Raw genomic sequence first — 26,399 nt, forward strand, 5'->3', positions numbered from 1 at the left:
CTACATTTTGTTCCCTAATTTAGCTTAGCATGCTGCTTGACTTGGTCAATGAAAATGTAAGGGCAGAGCAATTAACAGCAAGTATAACTATACCATTTGTTGCAAGACTTGGAATCCAATATGTGCTCATTCATTCTACTGTGATTAGAGACACAGACACCATTTTATAAACATTTTCAAGTAAAGGTGACTTGTGGTTGTAGATAATTACAGTCCTGACATTTGAAACGCAACAAATTCTGGGCCCTGGGTACAAGGATTCCCTGCGGGCCCCCCACGAATGTTCTTCATAGGGGAGGGGGTTTAACCCATTTAGACTGGGAACACATTATTATGCCTTATTTTGTGCTTTATCTATTGAAAAATAGCAGATATACTGTAGAAGCTGCATGCTTGTAGATCTGCTATTTCTGAAAAATCGTGAAAATTTGTGCAAGTCTTTGATTATTTCAAATCCTTTCTATGTCAGTGCTGGTCAAACTTTTTCATGTGAAAGACCCACGGACCCTCTTCTCAAAATATCTAGTTCCAGGGACCCCCCAGAAGCAAAATGTGAGTTACAAATGTTCGCTTAAAAATACATATTCAAAGATTTTGCACACATTTTCATGACTTTTCAAAAATAGCAGATCTACAAGCTCGCAGCGCGACACTCGGTGCCGTGCGTGTGAGCTTGTATATCTGCTATTTTTCAATAGCTAAAATATAAAATAATGAAGGCCTCTCCACCTTGGGCCCTAGTAACTCAGTCCCACTTTTCCCCTCCTTGTGACGCCCCTGGACATGACTGCAGTTAAAACAGGGCAGTTCCAGTTGAATTCACGTTCTTTCCTGCTCTCGTCCGCCGCAGGCTTCGTGCGGACCAGCGGAACTCAGAGTCTCGCCAGGCTGTGGAGCTGGCAGTGAAGGAGCACAAAGCAGAGATCCAAGCCCTCCAGCAAGTTCTCAAAGACCAGAAACTCAAAGCAGAGGGCCTCTCTGACACTGTGAGACTTTCTTTTTACCACCGCGTACTGTATACCTCACTGCCCCGAATCTGCATTCGGTATTCAGCATTTCCTAGTGCAGTGGTTCTCAACCTGTGGGTCGGGACCCCCAGGGGGGTCGCCAAATTATTTTGGGGGTCCCCAGATGATTAGCTTAATGTGAAACATTGTTTTCTCACTCAACAGTAAACATACCAATATAAAGTTTAAGTGTATAGACTGTATCTGCACATTTGTAAAGTGACAATTTATTGACTTTTTAATACCTCTAAAATGACAAATTAGACATTGGCCAAATTGTCAAATATTAGAGACTGAAATTGTGAAAATAGCAGATCTACATGCTCACAACGCCTCGCAACGCGAGGCGTTGTGAGCATGTAGATCTGCTATTTTCACAATAGAACCATGTTATACAAAATGTAATTCCTCAACTCTTAGTGCTGGTCAGGGTGTGGGGGTCCCCAGTTAAAACATGATTATTTTGGGGGTCACGGCCTGAAAAGGTTGAGAACCCCTGTCCTAGTGAGCGGATCACAGATTTCACCTCTGTCCTCTCTCTCTCCACCCTCCAGCTGAACGACCTGGAGAAGAAGCACGCCATGCTGGAGATGAATGCCCACAGTCTGCAGCAGAAGCTGGAGAGTGAGAGGGAGCTGAAGCAGAGGCTGCTGGATGAGGTGACTTTATCGTTTGATGACGTCATCACATCACACACGACCCCCCCCAATTATTTTGGGGGGGTCCCCAGATGTTAACTTAATGTGAAACATTGTTTTCTCACTCAGCTGTAAACAAACCAACATATAGTTTAAGTGTATAGAGAGTATATTCACATTTCTAAAGAGACAATTTAAGGACTTTTTAATACCTCTAAAATGGCAAATTAAACATTGTCCAAATTGTCAAATATATAGAGGCAGAAATTGTGAAAATAGACGATCTACACGCTCACAACGCCTCGAGGCGTTGTGAGCATGTAGATCTGCTATTTTCACAATAGAAAGCATTATTATTATATATATATTTTTTAACTTTCTCTGGTGGGAGTCGACTTGTGTAATGACGTCGACTGAGTCGACTTGTCGACTTTTTCGTTAATGCCTTACTACAAGACTTGTGGCCTAAATGACAAAAGGCTGAAAGAATATCCAACTTGAGTTCCTTTTGGCATGAGGTCAGATGTTTGCTTCATGAAATGCCAAATATAAGAGCTCTGCATTTGCTCTCATTAGTTGACATCTATACAGTACATCAGGGTTCCCCATTTAGTTTTCCCCAAGCGGGGCCGAAGTATGTCTAGGGTACCAAGCCGAGGGCCACAACATTGCGGGGGGCGACGGCGGCGTTCCTGCTACTCCAGCGACAATTCAGATATATGCAGTGTTTCTCAAGCATTGTGCAGCAGAGTCACGATTTAAGGACTTTTAAAACCTGTTTAATACCTCAAGAAATAAAATAAAATGGACCATTACAGCATCAAAAATAATCAACAAACTAGAAAAGAAAATTTCTAAGAAATTTTAAGTGTGCCTGCAGCTCGCTAAGTCTGTGCAACCTTGTGTAGCGGTTGGTGTTAGTGTTTCGTTTTGAGAGGGTCGTTCCCCCTGAAAAACACGTTTTGGCATGAAACGGTTACGTTTTGCGCGTTTGTGGTGCCCCCTATGGGTCGAAGTGGAAATGCTTTTGGGTATATGTTCAGTATAGCGCCCCCCACTTGTGGTTAAAATTTGGTGTTGACTGGATGTTTCGTTTGTGATTTATGGCTACTTCTTACAAAACGGGCTCCTCCCGCTAACTTTGGAACCCTGTTACGGAAGAACGGTATGGACTATCAAAATATCGTTTAAATATGTTTATCGCATGAGTCCATAGATCGTGTGTATTGATTTTTGTGACATTTGGAGAAAATATGTAGGAAAAGGAGCAAAAAGTGTGTTTTAAAGAAAATTCAAAATGGCGGAAAATCTATCCTGACGCAAATGGGCGTGGCCTATATGAGGAGATGCGTCATGACCCAAGGAATCCAGGGAAAAAGGAATTTTAATTTTCCGACCCACGGTTCAAGAGTTACAGGCCGAAAGGTAAAGTGGACTGTTATAGCGCCACCATGAGGCCAACTGACGAAATCATTTTTTATTTTATCCTTGATATCATTATAAATCTCCTCTCCAAGTTTTGAAACTGTAGCCCCTATGGTTTGCGAGAAAAAAAATATTGAATGTGAGTTTTTGCGATTCCCATTATAAGTCAATGGGTAAAATTAATTCACTACTAAATTAATATCAATTAAACGATACAACTTTTCTCTTAGAAAAGTAATAGCACCCCATTCCCGGCCGATGATGTATATATTGCGGCGGTGGCGTAAATCGTGCGGCACTTATTACGTGCCGAACTTTGTGGCGAAACTAACTAATTAATTAATGACTTAAGTATGGCGGATTACAATAAGTGTTTTGCCATTGCATGGCAGGCACACTTAACTATATAAAAACTGGTAAAACATTGGCCAATGTTAAAATAATATAAGAAAGAGGCAAACATTTTGAAAATAGCCACACATGCCATATATCTACCGGTAGGTGTGCCCTGGGATCTTTTGGCTATGAAAAGTGTGCCCTGGCAGAAAAAAGGTTGAGAAACACTGTACTAGTGTTGTTGCTGCTCTTATACCACCATTATTATAATTATTATGAGAAATGCACTCCTTAAAAAAAAAAAAAAGTTAAGAACCAATTAACCAGTCTGCTTGAAAAGTATGCATCTGTAGCAGCTAGTTGACAGTGCAGAGACATAATTGCCTTCCTTTGATTCATTAACAAGGGGCTGTTAGCTACTTATTGGCATCAGCTGCCAGCTGGACACAGAGTCTGACACAATCGCCTTCCCTCTGCAGGGCTCTGTGTCTGTCTCATTTCTCCAAAAGCCCTTGAATATGATTGGGGTTGGTGGGGGCCGGACAGAACCCCCCCGCGGGCCGCAAATGGCCTGCGGGCCACCTATTGGGGAACCCTGCAGTACATGTTGGGTATTTTTGCTGATGCTTTAAAAGGCCATTTACAGTTTACAGTCTTATAGCGTCAACCGTATAATGCAGGTCCATTCATAATACCTATGCCATAAGCACTTTCACAATATTTTTCAAGGACTATTTTTCATGAACTATTTTTCATGGCATTTTTGCCATTATTTATACTAGTGTATGCCCATACCCGCGTGCCAGTTCAGAGCGGGTGGCTTCTGGAGAAACACTCATACGATTGACTTCACAGTGGACATGGCACTTCCTTGAGTCATCAGCACTACATTCACACATCTCCTCTCCCCACCCCCCAGGCCCGTAACTCCACAAGGCAGCAGTGTGTCCAGTGTCCACCCCAAACCCTCCCCTCCAGAACCCCTGTGCATTGACTTTGCCTTACCCATGATTAGTGCGTGTCATGACAGTACCTGTAGTTAGCTTATTGTAGTGGTGTCATCACTCCAGTAGTCTCGCGTAGCCAGACAACTATTCCACAATCTCCGAATGCTATATAGAGTCTGGAACGGCAGCTCCCAAACGGCAAGTATCGGAAGTAGCCGCTGCTGCACTGAACTGTAGTCCCATTGGAAACATAACAGAAGCACAATAGCTCAGACAAAGTCATTCGAGCGGCCTATTCTTGTTATGGGTGTATAGTTTAAGAAAACGTTTAAAAACATCATGGAGGTAACACCAATAACACCAGAGAAAGACGAAATAACGCCCCCAGAAATATTGAAAGGAGACTTAACGCTTCCAGTAGGACATGTTATTGTTACTGCACCAAGGGAGCGATTGCGTCACATCCGCTTAATCTCGCACTCATCGTTTCTATTTCCGTTTGCCAGACTGTATGCCGGGAGCATTTGCCCAAATCATTTGAAAAAAATGTATAATGCTTTCTATTGTGAAAATAGACGATCTACAAACATGTTGATCGGTTATTTTCACAATTTCTGCCTCTATATATTTGACAATTTGGACAGTGTTTAATTTGCCATTTTAGAGGTATTAAAAAGTCCTTAAATTGGCACTTTAGAAATGTACAAAAATCACAAGTCTTTAATGCCCTATACTGTAGCTACTTTTTCCTGGGCATACTCAGCCACAAGACTCACACAAAAGGTTTATTATTTCCCCTCAAAGCAAGGGAAGCTGCAGCAGCAGATGGATGCTCAGAAGACCCACATCTTCCGGCTGACCCAGGGCCTGCAGGATGCTCTGGACCAGACAGACCTACTGAAAACTGAGAGGACAGACCTGGAGTACCAGCTGGAGAACATCCAGGTACTGCTACTTTATATATATCGTCGTTGTCGGGCAGAAACCTCGTATCTCCAAGTTTCAAATGTGTACATTTTTCGCAAAGTATGAAAGCCCTGCTTCATCGTACAAGGCCGTCGCACAAAAGTAGTGAAAACAGCCGATCTACAAGCACGCCTCGCACCGTTTAAATCATTTTTGAATGATAAATGCAAAACAAACGGTTTTGGACATACAAGGTTTTTACCCGACAACGACGATATATTTCGTCACTGTCGGGGAGAAACCTCGTATCGCCAAGTTTCAAATTTGTATGTTTTTTTGGTAAAGGGTAAAGCCCTGCTTCATTCAAGACTGTCGCACAAAACTAGTGAAAATAGCCGATCTACATCGCGAGGCGTTGCATAACCAGACAAACTACGTTATGCAACAATGCACACTGGTACACAAAATAGACAGCCTACTGACAAATTGTATTGCTTATGTGACATTTTACTCACCTGGAATAATGCGTAGAAAACACAATAATAGTGAGTCGGTAATGTAGCTTTACTGGTTCAGGCGTTGCTGCAGTGCCAACTGAAGAACGCAGCGCAAGCTTGCAGCTTATCTCTCGCAGCTTATCTCTCGCCTTTTATACTCAAAATGTGTGCATATTGTGGGCAGGGTTGTCTGCCAACATGCAAGATAAAATGTGTATAGATGCAGTATAAAATAGCACATTTAATTTAGTCAGCAATTATATATAAATATCCTATGTGACTCATACAGTATGTATGTACCGACATACGCAAGCTTGTGCTGGTTGAACGCACACATACAAAAATACAAGCCAACAATATGTAACCAAATACACCCATAGGCCATAGCACACATACATACTGTAGCGCACACACACACGCGCACACACATGCACACATGCACGCACGCACGCACGCACGCACGCACGCACGCACGCACACACACACACACACACACACACACACACACACACACACACTCTCTTCATCCTCCTTCTTTCCCATTTTCTCTGTCTGTCTGTCTGTCAGGAAAAGATCGAGATGTCATTAGTTCTACTAAGGGTTAGGGTTATAGGTTTAGGCATAGTTTTACTGAGGTTAGGGTTAGGGTTTGGGTTAGGTTTAGGCATAGTGGTTAACATTCACCAGGTTAACATTCACCAGTGTTGGAAGGTTGGAAATGTCACCAGGTTAGCATTCACCAGCGTCGAACTAATGCGACGTCGGTCGAACAAATGTTACATCACAATATCGACACGCTCCCCCAGGGACGTGCTGGCCATTGGGAAACGCGTGACAACTCCCGAATGGCCGACCATTAGGAAAAAATTAAAAATAAAATGTCGGCCTTCGTTCCATTTTGGGGGCTGGGCGGCCAACAAAGTAAATCGTCACTGTCGGGCAGAAACCTTGTATCTCCAAGTTTCAAATGTGTACATTTTTTCGCAAAGCAAAGCCCTGCTTCATCACACAAGGCTGTCGCACAAAAGTAGTGAAAACAGCAGATCTACAAGCACACAACGCCTCGCACCGCGAGGCGTTGTGTGCTTGTAGATCGGCTGTTTTCACTTGTTTAAATCATTTTAAAAATGATAAATACAAAACGAACGGTTTTGGACATACAAGGTTTCCACCCGACATTTCTTTCTTGTCACTTGTCATGATCTGAAATGGCAAATCTTTGAGTAGCAACAGCGCTATAGAGAGGTATCTCTCTCTATAGCGCGCAACGAGGGCCTCTCCAACTCTTTTTCCCAGGCTGAATCAGGGGCCCAGCATGTCCCTGCGCTCCCCTGTCTGTCTGTCTGTCTGTCTGTCTGTCTGCTCCACTATGTTTGAGTGTAGTACACGAGGAGTCATTCATGGCGTTAGTAATGTTCATTTAGCTCCACCTGCAGGCTGTGTTCTCCCATGAGAAGGTGAAGATGGAGGGCACCATCACCCAGCAGACCAAGCTCATAGACTTCCTCCAGGCCAGGGTGGACCACGGAGGCTCCAAGAAGAAGAAGGTCAGAGACATTCTGTAGCACAGGCAGGGGCGTCACAAGGGGTAGGAAAGTGGGACTGAGTTACTAGGGCCCAAGGTGGAGGGGCCCTAGTAACTTTAGCTATTGAAAAATAGCAGATATACAAGCTCACAGCGCGGCACCGAGTGCCGCGCTGCAAGCTTGTAGATCTGCTATTTTTGAAAAGTCGTGAAAATGTGCGCAAATCTTTGAATATATGTATTTTTTAAGTGAACATTTGTAACTCAAATTTAGCTTCTGGGGGGGTCCCTGGAACTAAATATTTTGAGATGGGGGGTCCTTCACATGAAAAAGTTTGAGCATCACTGACGTGAAAACATAGGCTCGCAGCGCGGCACTTGGTGCCGCGCTGTGAGCTTGTATATCTGCTATTTTTCAATAGTTAACATTCATGGGGGGCCCGCAGTGAATCCTTGTACCCAGGGCCCAGAATTTGGTGTGACGCCCCTGAGCACAGGGGTTCTCAACCTGTGGGTCGTGGACCCCCAGGGGGGTCCCCAAATTATTTCGGGGGGTCCCCACAGATGTTTAGCTAAATGTTAACATTGTTTTCTCACTCAACAGTAAACAGGCCAACATACAGTATAAGTGTCTACGGGTATCTGCACTTTTCTAAAGTGACAATTTAAGGACTTTAAAGACATTTGTAGTACCTCTGGTCAAACATTGGTAAAATTTTCAAATATTAGAGGCAGAAATTGTGAAAATAGCAGATCTACATGCTCACAATGCCTCGCAACGCAAGGCGTTGTGAGCATGTAGATCGTATCAGCGAGTTTTAAATGTGTATGTTTTTTTCTTCGTAAAGCCCTGCTTCATTATACAAGACTGTTGCACAAAACTAGTGAAAATAGCAGATCACAAGGCGTTGTGTGCTTGTAGATCGGCTATTTTCACTAATTTAAATCATTTTTAAAATGATAAATGCAAAACGAACGGTTTTGGACATACAGTACAAGGTTTCCCCCCCAACAACGACAATATGAGTACAGTATGTCTTGGAATACCAGAAGAGTCACCGGAAATAAACTCGCCTGGGCTGGGCTGATGGTTTATGCCTTTTGATTGATTTGTTGAGGTATTTATTAGAAGTTTTGGATAAGAAAAGGTACAGTTTCATGACAGTACAGTTCACTGATACAATGTCAACTAAAAGGAAAGGCAAGGCTAATTTGTTATTTTCCATTGAGATCCTTAATATCCTTATATACCTCTGTACACTATGCCTAAACAGTTAAACCTAACCTCATTCCTATTCCTAGTATTTCAGCATGCCTAGTGATGCATTATGCATCATCAGTGATGCGTTTTGCATCATATGATGCAAAACACATCACTAGTACCGGTACATGCTGAAATACTAAAATATCTCAAAAAACAGATTGAACACAAAAAATAACTCAGGATTGTGTTGATCGTGTCCCAAACAACAATAAAATAAGATAGGGTTTTCCCAGAGGTGAAGTGGTCCTTTAACCTCAGTAACACAGTGCCAAAACCTAACCCTATTCCTAATCTTAACCCCAGAAAGATATGCGTAATCCTAAAGTTATTTCTAACCTTATTCTCAGTAAAATATAAGAATAAAAATCTAAGCGAGTTTCTTTCTGGCGACTCTACCGCTTCCCATGTCTTGTATGTGTGCTTGCCACAGGGTCTATTTGGCCGTCGTAGAGAGGACCTGCTGGCTGCCATGGCTGCCCAGGCTCAGGCTCAGGGTCAAGGTCAGGGTCAGAGTCAGGGTCAGGGTCAGGGTCAGGGTCCGGTGCCTCCTGTACCCCCGGCCCAGCCCGTGCCACTGCAGTACAGCGACCTGAAGGTGGCGCTGGACAAGGAGCGCAGCCGCTGCTCTGAGCTGGAGGATGCACTGCAGAAGATGAGGATGGAGCTACGCGCTCTCAGAGAGGAAGGTGAGAGCCAGTCATCCACTTTGGTTAAGTTACTGTTCAGTGGCGTCAGTACAGAAAAAGTTTGTGTATGTGACCTGACGGTCGTTTATCTTCCGATTAGGGAGTCTTACTTGTGTTATGTAATGTTATATGTTGTGTGTTGTTACGTTATTGTGTTACTGCATGCTTTTCACCCACCCGTATCTGCCTAGCCGTCGAGTACAAGGCACCGGAGCATGGTAATCCAGCTGTGTTATCACCCACCCGTATCTATCCAGCTGTGCTTATCACCCACCCAGTGTTGTTTTTGACAGCAAATTTTGATTTAGTTTTAGTCATAGTCTTTTGAATAAAATGTCATTTAGTTTTAGTCATAATTTAGTCACCTGAAAAGTTTTTGTTTTTGTCTAGTTTTAGTCAACTGAATATCATAAGATTTTAGGCAACTAAATCTACAGTTGATTTAGTCGACTGAAATGTATTTGGGCAGGCCTTGATGGTATTGTAGTGACTGATTTTACACTTGGTTGCGTGCTGAAAATAGCCAATCTACAAGCTCACAACGCGTCGCAGCGCGACACGTTGTGAGCTTGTAGATCTGCTATTTTCAGCATGCAACACCGGAGAGCAACCAAACATAAAATGACTCTCTTCTCCACCAGTCCCTCCCCTCTAGTTTTTATTTTTGTTGATGAAATTGTCAACATATTTAGTCTTAGTTTTAGTCATCACAGATTAGTTTTTATTTAGTTTTCGTCAGTGAAAAAAACCCAGTCGACAATTTTTTTTGACAAAATCAACACTGCACCCACCCGTATCTTCCTAGCGGTCCAGTACAAGGCACCGGAGCATGGTAATCCAGCTGTGTTATCACCCACCCGTATCTATCCAGCTGTGCTTATCACCCACGCGTATATTCCTAGCGGTCCAGTACAAGGCACCGGAGCATGGTAATCCAGCTGCTCAAGTCACGGCGCGGCAGCAGATGATGATGTCCTCCATGAAGTCTCCTGAGCACCACCAACAAGGGCCCAGCAGCCTGGCCCCTTCCAGCTCCGCGCGCAGGAAGGACGCCGCTACCCCCGAGGGTGAGTGGAAGCAAGACACGGAGGTACGAGGCAGACGCTCTGCGTTCAACACACAGTAACGCACACGCACGCACGCAGGGGTGTCGCACCAACTTCCCTGGGCCCTGGGTACAAGGACTCACTGCATTTTAACCCATTTAGACTGGGAACGCATTATTACGCATTATTTTGTGCTTTAACTATTGAAAAATAGCAGATGTACGAGCTCACAGCGCGGCACCGAGTGCCGCGCTGCAAGCCGGGGTCCACCCTATGTTCCCCAGTTTCTATGTTCCCCAGGTTCTATGCTCCCCACTTACCCTCCAAAAAGGTTCTATGTTCCACAGGTTCTATGTTCCCCACCCTCCCTCCCCACAAAAAGGTTCTAAATTATATTCCCCTCTCAACCAAAAACAGGATCTACTCTATGTTCCCCACAAAAAACGTATGTTCCCCACTCAAATGCAGGAAATGGTGGGACATCTTGCCCGGGTGCCCAGATGTCTCCACCCCTAAGTGCCCACTCGTCTATGTGCCCACTTGTCCAAATGCCCACATGTCCCTATTGCCCAGATGTCCAGGTGCCCACTCGTCCAGATGCCCAGACATAACAAAAGTATGGCGTCCAGATGTCCCTGGTGCTCCCTGTCCCACTAGTATTCGTAATCTCTCCCCATTATTGGATGTTTTGAGTTGTTATTAATAATTATAAAGGAATGTTTCCTGCATTTTTGGATAAGTGGGGAACATAGAACCTATTGTAAGTTGAGCGGGGAACATAGAACCTTTTTTGTGGGGGTAAGTGGGGAACATAGAATCTGGGGAACATATGACCTTTTTGAGCGGTGGTAAACCGCTCCTAAGAGTGTCTGTGCGTGTGTCTGTAGCCGCTTTTCCTCAGCGTTTTGCCATAGCAATGTGTTTTCCTCAGCGTTTTGCCATAGCAATATGTGTGTGTGTGTGTGTGTGTGTGTGTGTGTGTGTGTGTGTGTGTGTGTAGCCATATTACATCACATTACATCACCAGTTACATCCTAGACTTATCTGTAGCCTCTTCTCCTCAGCGTTTTGCCATAGCAATGTGTTTTCCTCAGCGTTTTGCCATAGCAATGTGTGTGTGTGTAGCCTGTATTACATCACCAATTACCAATTGAAGACGTTATGCAAGCACGACCACCGCTCACTTCACATTGGGTGTGATTTTTTGGATAAGCGGGGAACCTTACATAGAACCTTTTTTGGGGGGGTAAATGGGCAACATAGAACCTGGGGAACATAGAACCTGGGGAACATAGGTACGGTCCCCTGCAAGCCTGTAGATCTGCTATTTCTGAAGTCTTTGAATATTTCAAATCCTTATAAGGTTTTTTGAAAAACCTTTGTTTCGCATCTCAAAATATTTAGTTCCAGGGACCCCCACAGAAGCAAAATTTGAGTTACAAATGTTGGCTTAAAACATACATACATTCAAAGATTTGCACACATTTGCACGACTTTTCAAAAATAGCAGATCTACAAGCTTGCAGCGTGGAACTCGGTGCTGCGCTGTGAGCTTGTAGAGCTGCTATTTTTTCAATAGCTAAAGTATAAAATAATGAAGGCCCCTCCATCTTGTGCCCTAGTAACTAACTTAGTCCCACTTTTCCCCCCCTTGTGACGCCCCTGCACGCACGCATAGGGCATTCACGAATAGTGATTTTTAGTATTCGAATTATTCTACCTCAAAGTATTCGAATAGTCGAATAATCGACAGGACTGGCCTAACTGTCAAATATGAAGTAAGCAAGAGGCAAACTTTGTGAAAATAGCCGATCTACATGCTCACAACGCCTCGCGTTGCGAGGCGTTGTGAGCATGTAGATCTGCTATTTTCCCAATATTTATCTGCGGAACCGAGTCACATTAAATGTACCGTAATACCTACAATTCAAACTGCTTGTCAGGGTCCCCAGTTCAAATATGTTTATTTTGGGGGTCACAGCCTAAAAAGGTTTGAGAACCCCTGGTATAGAGCATTAACAAATTCATCCACCAGGGGTATTGACAACTCATTCTTATGACTTCCTATCTAGCCAAGCTTTTTTATATATTTCTTAAAGAGAAAAGCGAATATTCGACTTCGGTGAACAACGTCGAATAGTGACTTTGGTATTCGAATATTCGAATATTCGAATATTTGGTGAATGCCCTAACGCACACTCACACACCGGTCATGCAGTAGATCTCTTATCATGGTTTTTCTTTCGCACATCCTTTCAGAGAGAAGGAGGGTCACATTCGAAAGTAAGTCGTCCTGCAGTGTCTCATGCAGTGTTGGGGAAGTTACTTTGAAAGCGTAACTTGTACAGTTACAAGTAACTCACCATGGCAGTAACTTGATCAAGTTAAAGTTATACCCCTGGAGAAATGTAACTTATAAAGTTTCAAGTTACATAGAAAAAGTAACTTGAGTAACTCGAGTTACTTTTTTTTTCAGCGTTAAATTGAGAAACAAAATATAATATCCTACAACAAAAGTCACGTGCCAGCAGAAATATGCCTCTCAACTGAGTTTTATATTTTATTTCAAAAAGGTTGACATATTCTTTTGTTAACATCTGTGTTCCTAAAATAGAATTCCACAAGAAAAGAGGATCTGTTGAGGATACTGTTATGACATTTGATCTTCAATTTGATCACATCTCTTGTAAAACTGTAACTTAACTGTAAAAAATGACTGGTGCCTTGTATAGTGATAGCTACACCTTTGCTATACCTATTAATTAAACTGTTACATGACATTTGATCGTCAAATCATCTTAACAAAACTTAAATGTAAAAATTATAACTTCGCTTGTAACTTCTTGTAACTTGTAAACTTGAGCCAAAAATGACCCAAAAAGTATCTCAGTTATAGGAGTTACAGAAATATGAATGTAAGTCAGTTACCAGCAAGTTACAGCAAAATGTAACTTAGTTACGTAACTCAGTTAGTTAGTAACTTTAACTTCCCCAACACTGATCTCATGCCCCCCCCCCCCCCCCCCCCCACGGTTTGGTTCCTCATCTCATTCCATTATCCTTTCAAAGAGGCCAGATTTAAAAAAAGCTCTGCACTCTTATCAAATTTCAGCAGGACTGGTGAGATGACGAGGCTGTGCGCTCCAAACTGCGTGTCCCCCAACGTCACATGGAACCCTTTCCCTCTTCCCCAGTGCAAAGCTTTAGAAATCTGAGGCGATTGCATTTTTTTAATTTTTTATCTTGGATGCCAAAAAGATCCCAATCTGATTAACACAGCACGACCCTGCACCTCCTAGAATCCGCTCCACCCCCTTCCTTCAGTTCCACCTCATACACTGGACAGGGGGTGTATGCCTGGTACAATCTGCAATGCTGTTTGACATTTTTAAACCAGGGGTCTTCAACGTTTTCAGGCCAAGGACCCCTTAGCTGAGAGACAGATGAAGCAGGGACCCCCTCGACATGCTGTGTTGCAGATTTTCATCGATTTCATAAGTAGATTCATAGACTTGCTCATCAGTCAATGTTGGGTTTGTGTTAATGAGTTTTTTCAGACATTTAATCACTTAAATTGACGATACTTTGTAAACTTGACCTATCACTCTGTACTTGGTCTGCTCTTTTTCTTACCTCCACCCCCAACCTATTTGCCGAAAATAGATGATCTACAAGCTCTCAACGCCTCGCGGCGCGAGGCGTTGTAGATCTGCTATTTTAGGACAAGGTTCTCCTCAGAATAGGGATGCGAGGGTTCAAGTTGTTAATCTAAAAGAATTATCCTATCCCACAAAGATTCCCCTGTAGTAACTCTGAGAACCCCCTTGGGGGTCCCGGACCCCCTGTTGAAGACCCCTGTTTTAAACCCAGATTCCGGCACTGGTTGCATGAGTCACACCTTAAAGGTAACATCCAGGCATTCTGTTTTCTGGTACAAAATAGTGAAGGTTACGTTTTCTTTCTTTTTTTTTTTTTTTTTTAAACCAAATGTCCTGCCAAAGGCAAAATAGGACATTTGTGCCTCATGCCCTCTAATTCTCATACAGCCATAAGGCAATTCAAGTGCAAATGGAACTAATATATCTCCGTTGTCGGGTGGAAACCTCGTATCTCCCAAGTTTCAAATGTGCACGTTCTTTCGCGAAGTAAAGCCCTGCTTCATCGTACAAGGCCCTCGCACAAAAGTAGCGAAAACAGCCGATCTACAAGCACACAACGCCTCGCACCGCGAGGCGTTGTGTGCTTGCAGATCGGCTGTTTTCACTAGTTTAAATCATTTTTAAAATGACAAACGCAAAACGAACGGTTTTGGACATACAAGGTTTCCACCCGACAGCGACGATATATATTATTCGGCATGGAGATGAATTGAGTTCCTATTCTATTACTCATCAGTTCGGGTCCGCTGAAGCAGTGTAGGGAGAGAGCAGCTCAAAGTGCCCTCATGGAGGGTCAACCTGAAAGGACAGTGACCACTGACCAGGCCTTTGCTCATCGCACTTTTGATGACTCAGCTTTGAGCTGACATTTCTCACACTGGCCTTAATGGTGTGGAAAAGACCACTTTGACTGGATAGTGCTTTTAAGGAGGAGCAGTGGACCTTTGTAATCAAAGGGATTGATAAAAAAAACTAACCCTATTCATTTTATCTTTGCTTTTTTTCTCCTGCTAATGCCCCTTTACGCAACATCTTAAAGGGATATTTCACTTTCAAAAGAACTTTTGGTCATTTTATCCTCTAATCAGGCTTTTATGAACACCCTGAACAGTTTTTAATTTGCTTGATTCAATATTTAGATATTTGATGTAAATGTTATCAGGCCCTTCAGGCCCCGGGCCTCTCCCCATACACACTCATTGTAACTTCAAACTCAATTTTAACCATGATAGATTTATTAAAAACACCCATTACTTTTTCTCTTGACACCATACTACCCTCCTAATATGTGAGCAGGCCGTGTTTTTTCATTTATTTTTAATAATTCTTTGGGGAAAAAAACACGGCCTGCTCACGTATTAGGAGGGTAATATGAGTCACCAGAAAAGATAATGGGTGTTTTTAATGAATCTATCATGGTTAAAATGGAGTTTGAAGTTAGAATGGGTGTGTATGGGGAGAAGCCCTGGAGGAGGAGGGCCTAGTAACATTTACATCAAATATCTAAATATTGAATCAAGCTAATTAAAAACTGTTCAGGGTGTTCATAAAAGCCTGATTAGACAATAAAATGACCAAAAGTTTTTTTGAAAGTGAAATATCCCTTTAAGACTTATTTGTTTTGTTATGTTGAATGCTTCTCTCTTAGCTACATAGCTGTTTGATGTTATTTATTTTAGTTTGAGTTTTATTTTTAATCGCATGGTGCATAGAGACTTGCAAATGTAGTTTTGGTCTGTTTTCTTTTTTGTCACTCACTGTGTTTCTGATTGTATTCAGAGTATAGTCGCCGCATGAAGGACAGTCAAAGAGACCGAGAGGGGAGAGACAGGGGGGAGAGAGACAGGGAGAGAGACAGGAGCCACCACAACACCCCTCACCGCTTCACTGTGGGACTCAACATGAGAGCTGCCAAGTGCACCGTCTGTCTGGACACCGTGCACTTTGGCCGTCAGGCGGCCACATGTCTTGGTAAGTTCATATACTGTCCTCCCATTTAGAACGGGTACACATTATAGTGTATTATTATTTTATGCTTTAACTATTGAAAAATAGCAGATATACAAGCTCGCAGCGTGGCACCGAGTGCCGCGCTGTGAGCTTGTAGATCATGCCATGCCAGAACCCATGGAGTGGTGTTAACTCATTAACAGGTGCCTTCTCTCCGTCAGAATGTCACGCTTTGTGCCATCCGAAATGCTCGTCCTGCCTTCCAGCCACCTGTGGCTTCTCCAGCGACTGTGCTCTGCACGTGATTGAGGGTCCGTGTCGGGACAAAGGCAGCTCCCCTAGCCAGCAACTCAAGGAGGCCAGCGGACACATGCGTCTGGAGGGGTGGATGAAACAGCCCAGGTTAGTTGAACGTACAGTAGCTACTCTCCTTTTGCTCAAAGTAGTAAAATGCAAGATAGAGGGCGCCAGATCCCTTTGAGTCACACCCTACCACTACTTCCTGTTCATCCACAGAGCATTGATTCTAGTTGTTTTCTCCATTAGATTAAAGTGCTTTCTTTTCACTTTTTTCAACTTGTATTACTTGTCAAAATACATTTTATTTGTCTGCCTCATCCTTTTACCATCCCAAGTAATAAAAGTTGAAAAAAGTGAAAAGAAATCTAATGGAGAAAACGACTAGAATCAATGCTCTGTGGATGAACAGGGAGTAGTGGTAGGGTGTGACTCAAAGGGATCTGGCGCCCTCTATCTTGCATTGCACTACTTTGTGCAAAAGGAATGCAATTGGATTTTCATAAGCTTTCACATTGTTGCTGTCGGGCAGAAACACGATCTCCATATTTCAACTTCTTGTGTTTTCTTAGATTAACTGCACACTTTACCATACGTAGAGTGTTGCGCACAAGTAGCAAAAATATTAGATCTACAAGCTACGAGCTTGTAGATCTATTTATTTTTTAAGTGAAAGTGGTTAAATAGTTATTCAACTTTAAAACACAAATAGAATGTACTTCGTAAAATAAATGTATCATGCCTGCTAAGCTATGGCAACATGACTGGTGTCTTGCACGCGCGCGAAGCAAGACACCAGTCATGTTGCCATACCTTAGCTTTTTCTGAACTGACACCACTGACATGCCTTGACAATTTACACCGTATGCTACTTGGAAAATACAGTGAACTGTTTCTTCTGCTCCTGTAATATAGTTGTGTGATTGCAGGAACGGGAAGCGAGGCCAGGGCTGGGAGAGGAAATACGTGGTCCTGGATGGGACTAAAGTGTCCGTCTTCGAGATAGAGCCCAGAGAAGGTTGCTCACTCCTGCATTTTCACACATGTGCAACACAGTGGAAGTGCAAACAGTGACATTGTACTGTACAGGCAAACAACTCCAATATTTCAGCCAAGCCCCTTTATTAGGGCAGCTCAAGTGCGAGTGCAACCCTCAGGGTTCTCTTGTCTAAGGCAGGGGGGGGGGGGGGGGGTCCCAAATAATTGTGGGGGTCCCCAGATGATGAACTTAATGTACAACATTGTCTTCTCACTCAACAGTAAACAAACCAACATAACGTTTAAGCCTATAGAGCATACATGGGCAACTGGCGGCCCGGGGGCCACATGCGGCCCCCACCTTCACTTAATGCGGCCCGCAGGTTAATACCGGAATACCGAATATATTATTGATTTCAGCTGTTACAATTCCAAACATGACCTGCTTTAATTCCGTCAGTCTATATTAGTAGCTTAATGACTAGTATTGTAGTATTAAAATGTATTTGTATTTAAGTTCATAAAGTTAACATGAATATATCATTAAATGTGTTTGAAATTAAATTAAAATGTTACATTTCAGAATTCCAGTTCAAAATAACAAAAGATTATTCAGGATTCCAATTCAAAAGAAACATAAAATAGCTGATCTACAAGCTCAAAACGCATCGCAGAGTGAGCTTGTAGATCTGCTATTCTTTTGCTTAGTAGGACGTTGCAATATGCAATGTGGCCCTCTGGAGTGAAGGTGGAAATATAGTGGCCCTCTCCATCATAAAAGTTGCCCACCCCTGCTATAGAGCATTGTACATTTCTAAAGTGACAATTTAAGTGACTTTTTAATACCTCTAAAATGACAAATTAAACATTGTGCAATATTGTCAAATATTAGAGGCAGAAATTGTGAAAATAGCAGATCTCCATGCTCCATGTAAATCTGCTATCTTCACAATGGAAACATGTTATACAAAAAGTAATGCCTAATGTATGTAATCCCCAGTTAAAATATGATTATTTTGAGGGTCGCGGCCTGAAAAGGTTGAGAACCACTGGTCTAAGTTTGGCTTTAATACCACAACCTAAATTGCCTCCATCTGCATGGCGACATTAATTACATTGTACACTTTGCACTTACACTGTGCTGTTACTCCCCTCTAAGTACTATTAGGGAGACATGAAGTACTTGCATGATATTTGTATTTACAGTACTTGTGTAGGCTAAAACAAAGTGTTTTTCTTTCAGACTCAGTGAAGCCACTGGAAGAGTTTGACCTGTGTCCGTCAGATGGAGAGGTGATGGTGCATGGCGCAGTGGGAGCGACTGAGCTGCCCAACATCGCCAAGTCAGGTACACAAAAAGTGTCCTTTCTTAAAGGAATATTCCACTTAAAAAAAAAACTTTTGGTCATTTTATCGTCTAATCAGGCTTTTATGAACACCCTGAAGTTTTTAATTTGCTTCATTCAATATTTTGATATTTGATGGCCCTCCAAGGCACAGTTCCTCTCCACATACACACCCATTGTAACTTCAAACTCCATTTTAACCATGATAGATTCATTAAAAACACCCATTATTTTTTTCTGGTGATTCATACTACCCTCCTAATACGTGAGCAGGCCATGTTTTTTCGATGGAAAAAATGCAATACAAAAATGTTTTATTAAAAATAAATGAAAAAAGTTATCAAAAAAAACACGGCCTGCTCACGTATTAGGAGGGTATTATTAGTCACCAGAAAAATAATGGGTGTTTTTGATGAATCGAATGGAGTTTGAAGTTACAATGGGTGTGTATGTGGAGAGGCCATGGGCCTGGAGGGCCTGATAACATTTACATCAAATACCAAAATATTGAATGAAGCAAATTAAAATCTCTTCAGGGTGTTCATAAAAGCATGATTAGACAATAAAATGACCAAAAGTTTTTTTGAAAGTGGAATATCCCTTTTTACCTCTAATTTATCTTCTTTTCATGACCAGTAATCAATCTCACAATTAAAGTCAATATAAGGGATCATAACCTTCATGTTTCATGTTCTTAGAAGTCGCCCCTGCAGTGCACCAATACCCATTTAGGCCATTATAATCCGATTTTGAAAAAGGTTTTAAAAACATAATGGTCGATTTGAAAATTAACCCGTTTTACTGGAAAACGTATTACAGCCTCTGTAGCAGCTAGAAACAAAAATTCCCAATCTACATTGGCTTTCTTAGACAATTTTCAGAAAAACTTCAAATATTGTTTTCAAAGATTTACTGTAATACACACAAATATGTTCCCGGCCTGAGGGGTAAAAGCACAACAATGTATTCCTGTCCATAATGGGGACAAAGAATCATTAATGCTGATGAATGAAACTATTCTGACAACGATAGCAGCAATCATAAGACACCATCATAGTGAACTTCACATTGCTCCCTTCTTTCCTTGCCCAGACGTCCCGTACGTGCTGAAGCTGGAGTCGTTCTCTCACGCACCCTGCTGGCCCAGTCAGGCCCTCTACTTCATGGCCCCCAGCTTCCCCGACAAACAGCGCTGGGTGGCCGTCATGGAGTCTGTGGTGGCGGGGGGGCGCACCGCGCGGGAGAAGGCCGAGGCAGACGCAGTGAGTACCTCTGGACAGGGGCGTCACAATGGGGGGGGGGGAGTGGGACTGAGTTACTAGGGCCCAAGGAGGTGGAGGGGCCTTGATTATGTTAAACTTTAGCTATTGAAGAATAGCAGATCTACAAGCTCACAGCGCGGCACCGAGTGCCGCGCTGCGAGCTTGTAGATCTGCTATATTCACGTGCAGCACCGAGTGCCGCACATGAAAACGTGTGCAAATCTTTGAATAATGTATTTTTTAAGCGAACATTTGTAACTCAAATTTTGCTTCTGGGGAGTCCCTTGAACTAAATATTTAGGTACTAGGGCCCAAGGTGGAGGGGCCTTAATTATTTTATACTTTAGCTATTGAAGAATAGCAGATCTACAAGCTCACAGCGCGGCACCGAGTGCCGTGCTGCTATTTTTGAAAAGTCGTGAAAACGTGTGCAAATCTTTGAATAATGTATTTTTTAAGCGAACATTTGTAACTCAAATTTTGCTTCTGGGGGGGGGTCCCTGGAACTAAATATTTAGAGACGGGGGGTCCGTTTTACTTAGAAGGATTTGAAATATTCAAAACTTGCACAAACTTTCACGATTTTTCAAAAATAGAAGAGTGCCGTGCTGCGAGCTTGTATATCTGCTATTTTTCAATAGTTAGTCTAACCTGACTGCGCCAGATGGTGGCAGCAGTGCGTATGCCTGGCTGCCTCGCACTACTGCCACCATCTGGCGCAGTCAGGTTATAGTTAGTCAATAGTAGCACAAAATAATGCGTAATATTGCGTTCCCAGTCTAAACGTGCTAAACCCCCTCCCCCTATGAAGAACATTCATGGGGGGCCCCCACAGTGAATCCTTGTACCCAGGGCCCAGAATTTGGTGTGACACCCCTGCCTCTGGGGAACTATTAGCTCTCTCCCCCTTCGTCCTGGAAGGTCTGACTGCCGACACAAATCCTTATGGATTTATGACCACAGTCATGCGTTACTGTCTTCTCGGCTGTATGGCTCTGGCTGTAACACTTTTACTGTGTGGGGCAGGGGTGGGCAACTTTGATGATGGTGAGGGCCACTATATTTCCACCTCCATATTGCTACGTCCTACTTTGTCATTCTATTATCTTATACAAAAGAAGCAAAACATAGCAGATTTACAAGCTCAAAACGCATCGCGCGAGCTTGTAGATCGGCTATTTTTTGCTTCTTTTGAATTGGAATCCTGAATTATTTTTTTGTTATTCTTTAATTGGAATCCTGAAATGTAACATTTTGATTTAATTTCAAACGCATTTAGTTATATACTCATGTTAACTTTATGAACCTGAATACAAATACATTGGACATAAAATAAAAATCATTTTAATACTACTATACTAGTCATATACTAATAGACTAACGTAATTAAAGCAGGTCATGTTTGGAATTGTAACAGCTGAAATCAATAATATTTTAGTATTCCGGTATTAAGTGAAGGTGGGGGCCGCCAGTTGCCCATGTATGGTGTGGGGGTTATTCTTCACGAGCCATTCTGTAGAGCAGGGGTGGGCAACCTTGTTGTTACTGTCGAGCAAAAACTTCTAGTCGCCAGTAAAGGTGCGTCCAAACCTGAAGCTATTTAGTCGCGTCTAGTCGCGTCTTTCACTTCACTTTGGTCGCGCAGGTCCACGACTTTGTATGTAATCGCGCCGCTCGAACCATCCAGGTTTGAACCCAGCTTCCGAGTAGCAAAAATAGCCGATCTGCAAGCTCAAAACGCGTCGCGCTGCGACACGTTTTGAGCTTGTAGATCTGCTATTTTTCCTACTTTTGAATTGGATTCCTGAATTATCTTTTTGTTATGTTTTAATTGGAATCCTGAAATGTAACATTTTGATTTAATTTCCAATGCATTTAGTTATACTTAAAGGGGAAGACCACCCATTTTCAATATTGAACTGTGTTATTAATATACCTTAGAGGAGTTGTGTGGAAATAGAAAAAAAGTTCCCCCTCTTCTGTGTTGCCTAGAACTGGAGGATTGATTTGGGGGTTTGTATTGTAAAGTACAACTTGATCTTGCCCTCTCTGTGTAGAAATCCATGCCGTTAAGCCACATCTCCAGTATTGACTTGATTATGCTTAGTTCAGTGTGGTATCAAACACTGAAAATAACCTCCAAGCTAACAACGCGTCGTGCTGCGACGCGTTGTTAGCTTGGAGGTCAGCTATTTTCAATACTTTCACCAAAAGGCCCTTTTAGAAATGTCAGCCCCTGCCTCTCTAACATTCTCTGCACGCCCCTGCTCTGATTTCACTTGTGTCGTTAATTGTTCCCTTCTCTCTCTCTCTCTCTCTCTCTCTCTCTCTCTTTCCCTCTTTCTCTCTCTCTCTCTCTCTCTCTCTCTCTCTCTCTCTCTTTCCATCTTTCTCTCTCTCTCTCTCTCTCTCTCTCTCTCTCTCTCTCTCTCTCCCTGTCCCGTCTCTCTCTCTCTTTCTGACTCTCTTTCTCACAACTGTTTGTTGCTTTTCCCATCATGCCACTATGTATGTCCGGTATATGGGTATGTTGTGTTGATTTACCCATTCCATTGGGTTTCATTGTGCACATAGGCTGCTGTGTCCAAAAGACAAATGCTTCTGTCTCCCCTGGTCCAGGTAAAGAGTTACAACGATGCAGAGATGCAAGACTCACTGACACACACACATACTGTAGACATGCACAGACACACGCACGTCCGGACACAGACATGCAGACAGTCGTCATCCTGCGCATAGACCCACACAGAGTCACAGAGTCACAGACACACACACAGACAGCAGTGTTAGGAAGATTACGTTCAAAATGTTGTCAGTCAACCGTTTACTAATTACCGTCTTGTAATTGTAATCAGCGATGTAATCTGCTTACTTTCAGGAACCTTTGGATTACTTCATTTAACAGTGTATTTTACTTCTTTTCGTAGAAACCGAAATTAATCTAACTACAGCATTATTAATAGGTTACTGATTACAATTATAATCCGTTACCAATACATTTTGAATGTCATTTTCACTACAGTGGATATGCACACATGTAGTGTATACAGACACACTTTATTCACTCACTTGTTTGCAGACTGAAACTTTGTGCACAGACTGCACACAGATTTACCTTATCTCTCACACACACACGCACGCACGCACACGCACGCACGCACACGCACACACACACACACACACACACACACACACACACACACACACACACACACACACACGTGCACATTTCTCACAAGGAACACAGTGGTGCATGTGTCTGACATTGTGCTTGTATGTCCACCTTCCCTGCTGTGGTCACCTCACCCACCGCTCCACACTTCTGTCACCGTTCTCTCCTAACCTGTCATGTTCTGTATTAACACTGTGTTGATGTGACATGTTGGCATAATTGAATGTTGCCGAAATAACACATATTGTATAGTCCTCTTTGTATTCCTCACCCATCTACTATACGACCACTGTTGCCCCAAATTCTCACACACAAACAAGACGTTTTGGCCATCTTTTGGGGGCGGATCCTTTGGGGCGGATTCTGCCTCCTCACAACACTGTGTAGAGATGGGGGGCACAAGTCAAATCAAATCTGGACCCCGACTTCACAAAGAGAAATTACTTGGACTTGAGACCTCTCAAGGAAAACTCCAAAGTTTGATTCGGACTTTGATTCCAATTCCGTGGCTGTTTTTTGCATGAACATAGTATTTGATTGCTTTCAAAGTTTCTTTGATGCATTCTAATAATTAATTCTATTAGAATATAGTTATTTTGTTGATATATGTATTTTTTAATGCACCAAATCTAACCGATTTTAACCAGCATGACCGTATACAGTATTATCTTGTGTTTCGACTGTAATTTATTGGCCACGCTTGGTAGAAGATTTGTGGACTCCGCCATAATAGGAAACTTGACTTGGGACCTGGACATCATGACTCAATATCTATGTGACTCAAGCAAACATGACTTGGTCCCCACCTCTTGCACTATTTCTGTTCCTGCATATTCCTTTCTACCTTCCTACCCTCTCTCTCTCTTTGTTCTGTTCCTTTTGCTCAAGACTGCCAGCCTTCTAGTGGGTTGGCTTAACAAAATTATCGAAACGAAGCGGATAAAAGCGCCAAACTCTTTTTGAGGCTTCCTTAGGACCTAACGATGGATTTTAGCCTTGGGTACCAAACTTTATTTTTAAAATTACCCATAGAATTATCCATATCAAAGTTGGGCTCCCATCGACTTTCTATACAGGAGGAGGGAAATACCCAGAAAAATAAATCTGCTTTAAGTAGGATGTGAGGGGTCTAACTAGGGGTTTGTCATGATGCTGAATCCATTGCAAGCATTTGTTTTGCACAAAAAACTTTCCTTGGGCTAGGAATGGCCCCACAAAACGATGGTTTAGTGATGACTTTTCACAGTTTTTTGGGTGTTTTTGGGGGCCATTTCTAGCCCAAGGAAAGTTTTTTGTGCAAAACAAATGCTATGCAATGGATTCAGAATCATGACAAACCCCTAGTTAGACACCTCACATCCTACTTAAAGCAGATTTCTTTTCTGGGTATTTTCCTCCTGTATAGAAAGTCGATGGGGAGCCCAACTTGATATGGATAATTCTATGGGTAATTTTGAAAATAAAGTTTGGTACCCAAGGCTAAAATCCATCGTTAGGTCCTAAAGAAACCTCAAAAAAAGTTTGCCGCTTTTAGCTGCTTCGTTTCGCTAATGTCAAAAACCAGGGTTAGGCTACCACACTATTCCTGACTGTGTCATCTTGTTGATGTATCCCCTCTTAACTTGTTTCCTTCTCTCTCACCTCTGTAGAAGCTGCTGGGGAACTCTCTGCTAAAACTGGAGGGGGATGACAGGCTGGATATCAACTGCACCCTCCCACTCACAGATCAGGTGCTGGCACTGTGTGGAAACATTGGTCGAAAAGAATACATCTTTGACTTTTATACAGTTCATAAAGACGAGTCGAAGAATATAAAAGCGGTCATCACAATACAGTATATCATCACATGTCGGGCAGAAACCTTGTATCTCCAGGTTTCAAAATAGAATGTTTTTTCGTGAATTAAAGCCCTACTTCATCATACAAGAGTGCTGCACAAAAGTAGTGAAAAACAGTGATCTACAAGCGCTACAACGCCTCGTCTGTTTTCACTACTTTAACTCTACTTTAAAAAAGGGAACGGTTTTGGACATACAAGGTTTCCACCCGTCAACGGCGATATACAAGATACGGCAGGCGGGGAGGGTGATATTTGTTGCTGCAGATTCCTTGTTGCCTGTCAGTGGGGGGTGTTGAACGGAGGAGTAGGACAGAGGTCGCTATCGCTACGTCCTCCCGGTGGGGACTCCTCGCTGGCAGGTGAGCCAGTAGGGTGCAACACAGAAATGTTTGCACCAGCGTGTCATAAGGAAGGGATTTGGATCATAACTCTTATCACAAGTGCTTTTAATGTGAGCAGCAACTGGGTGCCATGGTGGACTAAGCTCAAAAGTGGGTGAACTTGAACATTAGACCAGGTGTGCTGTGTATCAGAATCATCTTTATATTATTGTCACATCACAGGTTTACAGGTGCAAAGAAGTGGGTGAGATTATTTATTTGTATACATAACATGCCACCCTGAGGCTAGATTAAAGGGGCCACACCATGCTTTTCAAAATATATATTTAATATAAATATTGGTTCATGATACGGTTTTATACAGGTTTTAGCCTAAACAACCACTCGGATATTGAAATTTCATGTTCTGTCTGTCTCTGATTCCAAGCCGTTTCAGATGCAATACCAAAATGCCCTTTGTTGGCGACGGGGCGCTGTCTTTGGGCTAAAATTGGAACGATACAGAGAATATTAGAGAACCACGGTCGATGAGAACCATGTAGAGTCAATCATAATCTGCTCTGTGTCGTTCCAATTTTAGCACCACTTTGAAATGAAAGGCAAGGCTTATTGCCTCATTCACACTACAGATATATAGTTGAACGTTTTGCTTGGTAATTCAATGTAATCTCAATGGAAACCAGCTTTAAAGGCTGGGCGTGTCGGCTGTCCTTGGAATCCAGCCTTTAAAGCTGGGTTCCATTGAGATTACATTGAATTACCAAGCAAAACGTTCAACTATATATCTGTAGGGTGAATGAGGCATTAGAGTTAAAAGGATCCCTGGCTAATACGACAAATCTGCCTTAATACATTATAATTGTCCTCTATAACTACAATGTAAAATTAAAAACACCTCAATTATTTTATTTCTTCTAGAAATAGCTACTCTTTCACTCAATAGGGGATGTTTTGACATGCATGTGCAAAACTTTTTTTTTAAATATTGATTTGATGGTCATATTAACCATAGGAAGTATTACATTTGTTTTTATTTTCACATGCATGCCATGAATTCCATAGGGACAGATCACACATGACATTTATGACATCATCAACTTGCGACAGGCATTTCCCCTATTGAGTGAAAGATTAGCTATTTCTAGAAGAAATTAAATAATTGAGGTGTTTTTAATTTTACATTGTAGTTTAGATAGAGGACAATTATAATGTATTAAGGCATATTTGTCGTATTAGCCAGGGATCCCTTTAATTAATTCATTGAATTGGGTTTTTTG

General features: G+C 42.4%; 1 protein-coding gene across 1 annotated transcript in view; it reads left to right on the top strand.

Moving 5' to 3' along the window:
* citb (citron rho-interacting serine/threonine kinase b) overlaps nt 1-26,399 on the top strand; it is a gene marked incomplete at both ends in the record, with an annotated part of 124,172 nt that overhangs the window by 75,933 nt on the left and 21,840 nt on the right. Inside the window, 14 exons of the mRNA XM_080738248.1 lie at nt 851-986; nt 1,562-1,666; nt 5,158-5,298; nt 7,181-7,303; nt 8,976-9,231; nt 10,134-10,298; nt 12,537-12,560; nt 15,716-15,907; nt 16,108-16,288; nt 17,113-17,201; nt 18,405-18,509; nt 19,600-19,769; nt 22,344-22,388; nt 24,591-24,671. Coding sequence (XP_080594374.1) covers nt 851-986; nt 1,562-1,666; nt 5,158-5,298; nt 7,181-7,303; nt 8,976-9,231; nt 10,134-10,298; nt 12,537-12,560; nt 15,716-15,907; nt 16,108-16,288; nt 17,113-17,201; nt 18,405-18,509; nt 19,600-19,769; nt 22,344-22,388; nt 24,591-24,671 — 1,813 coding nt within the window. The remainder of the gene's footprint in view (nt 1-850; nt 987-1,561; nt 1,667-5,157; nt 5,299-7,180; nt 7,304-8,975; nt 9,232-10,133; nt 10,299-12,536; nt 12,561-15,715; nt 15,908-16,107; nt 16,289-17,112; nt 17,202-18,404; nt 18,510-19,599; nt 19,770-22,343; nt 22,389-24,590; nt 24,672-26,399) is intronic.

Source organism: Nannobrachium achirus (genome assembly GCF_963921795.1).
Source record: "Nannobrachium achirus genome assembly, chromosome: 12".
Classification (NCBI taxonomy): Eukaryota; Metazoa; Chordata; class Actinopteri; order Myctophiformes; family Myctophidae; genus Nannobrachium; species Nannobrachium achirus.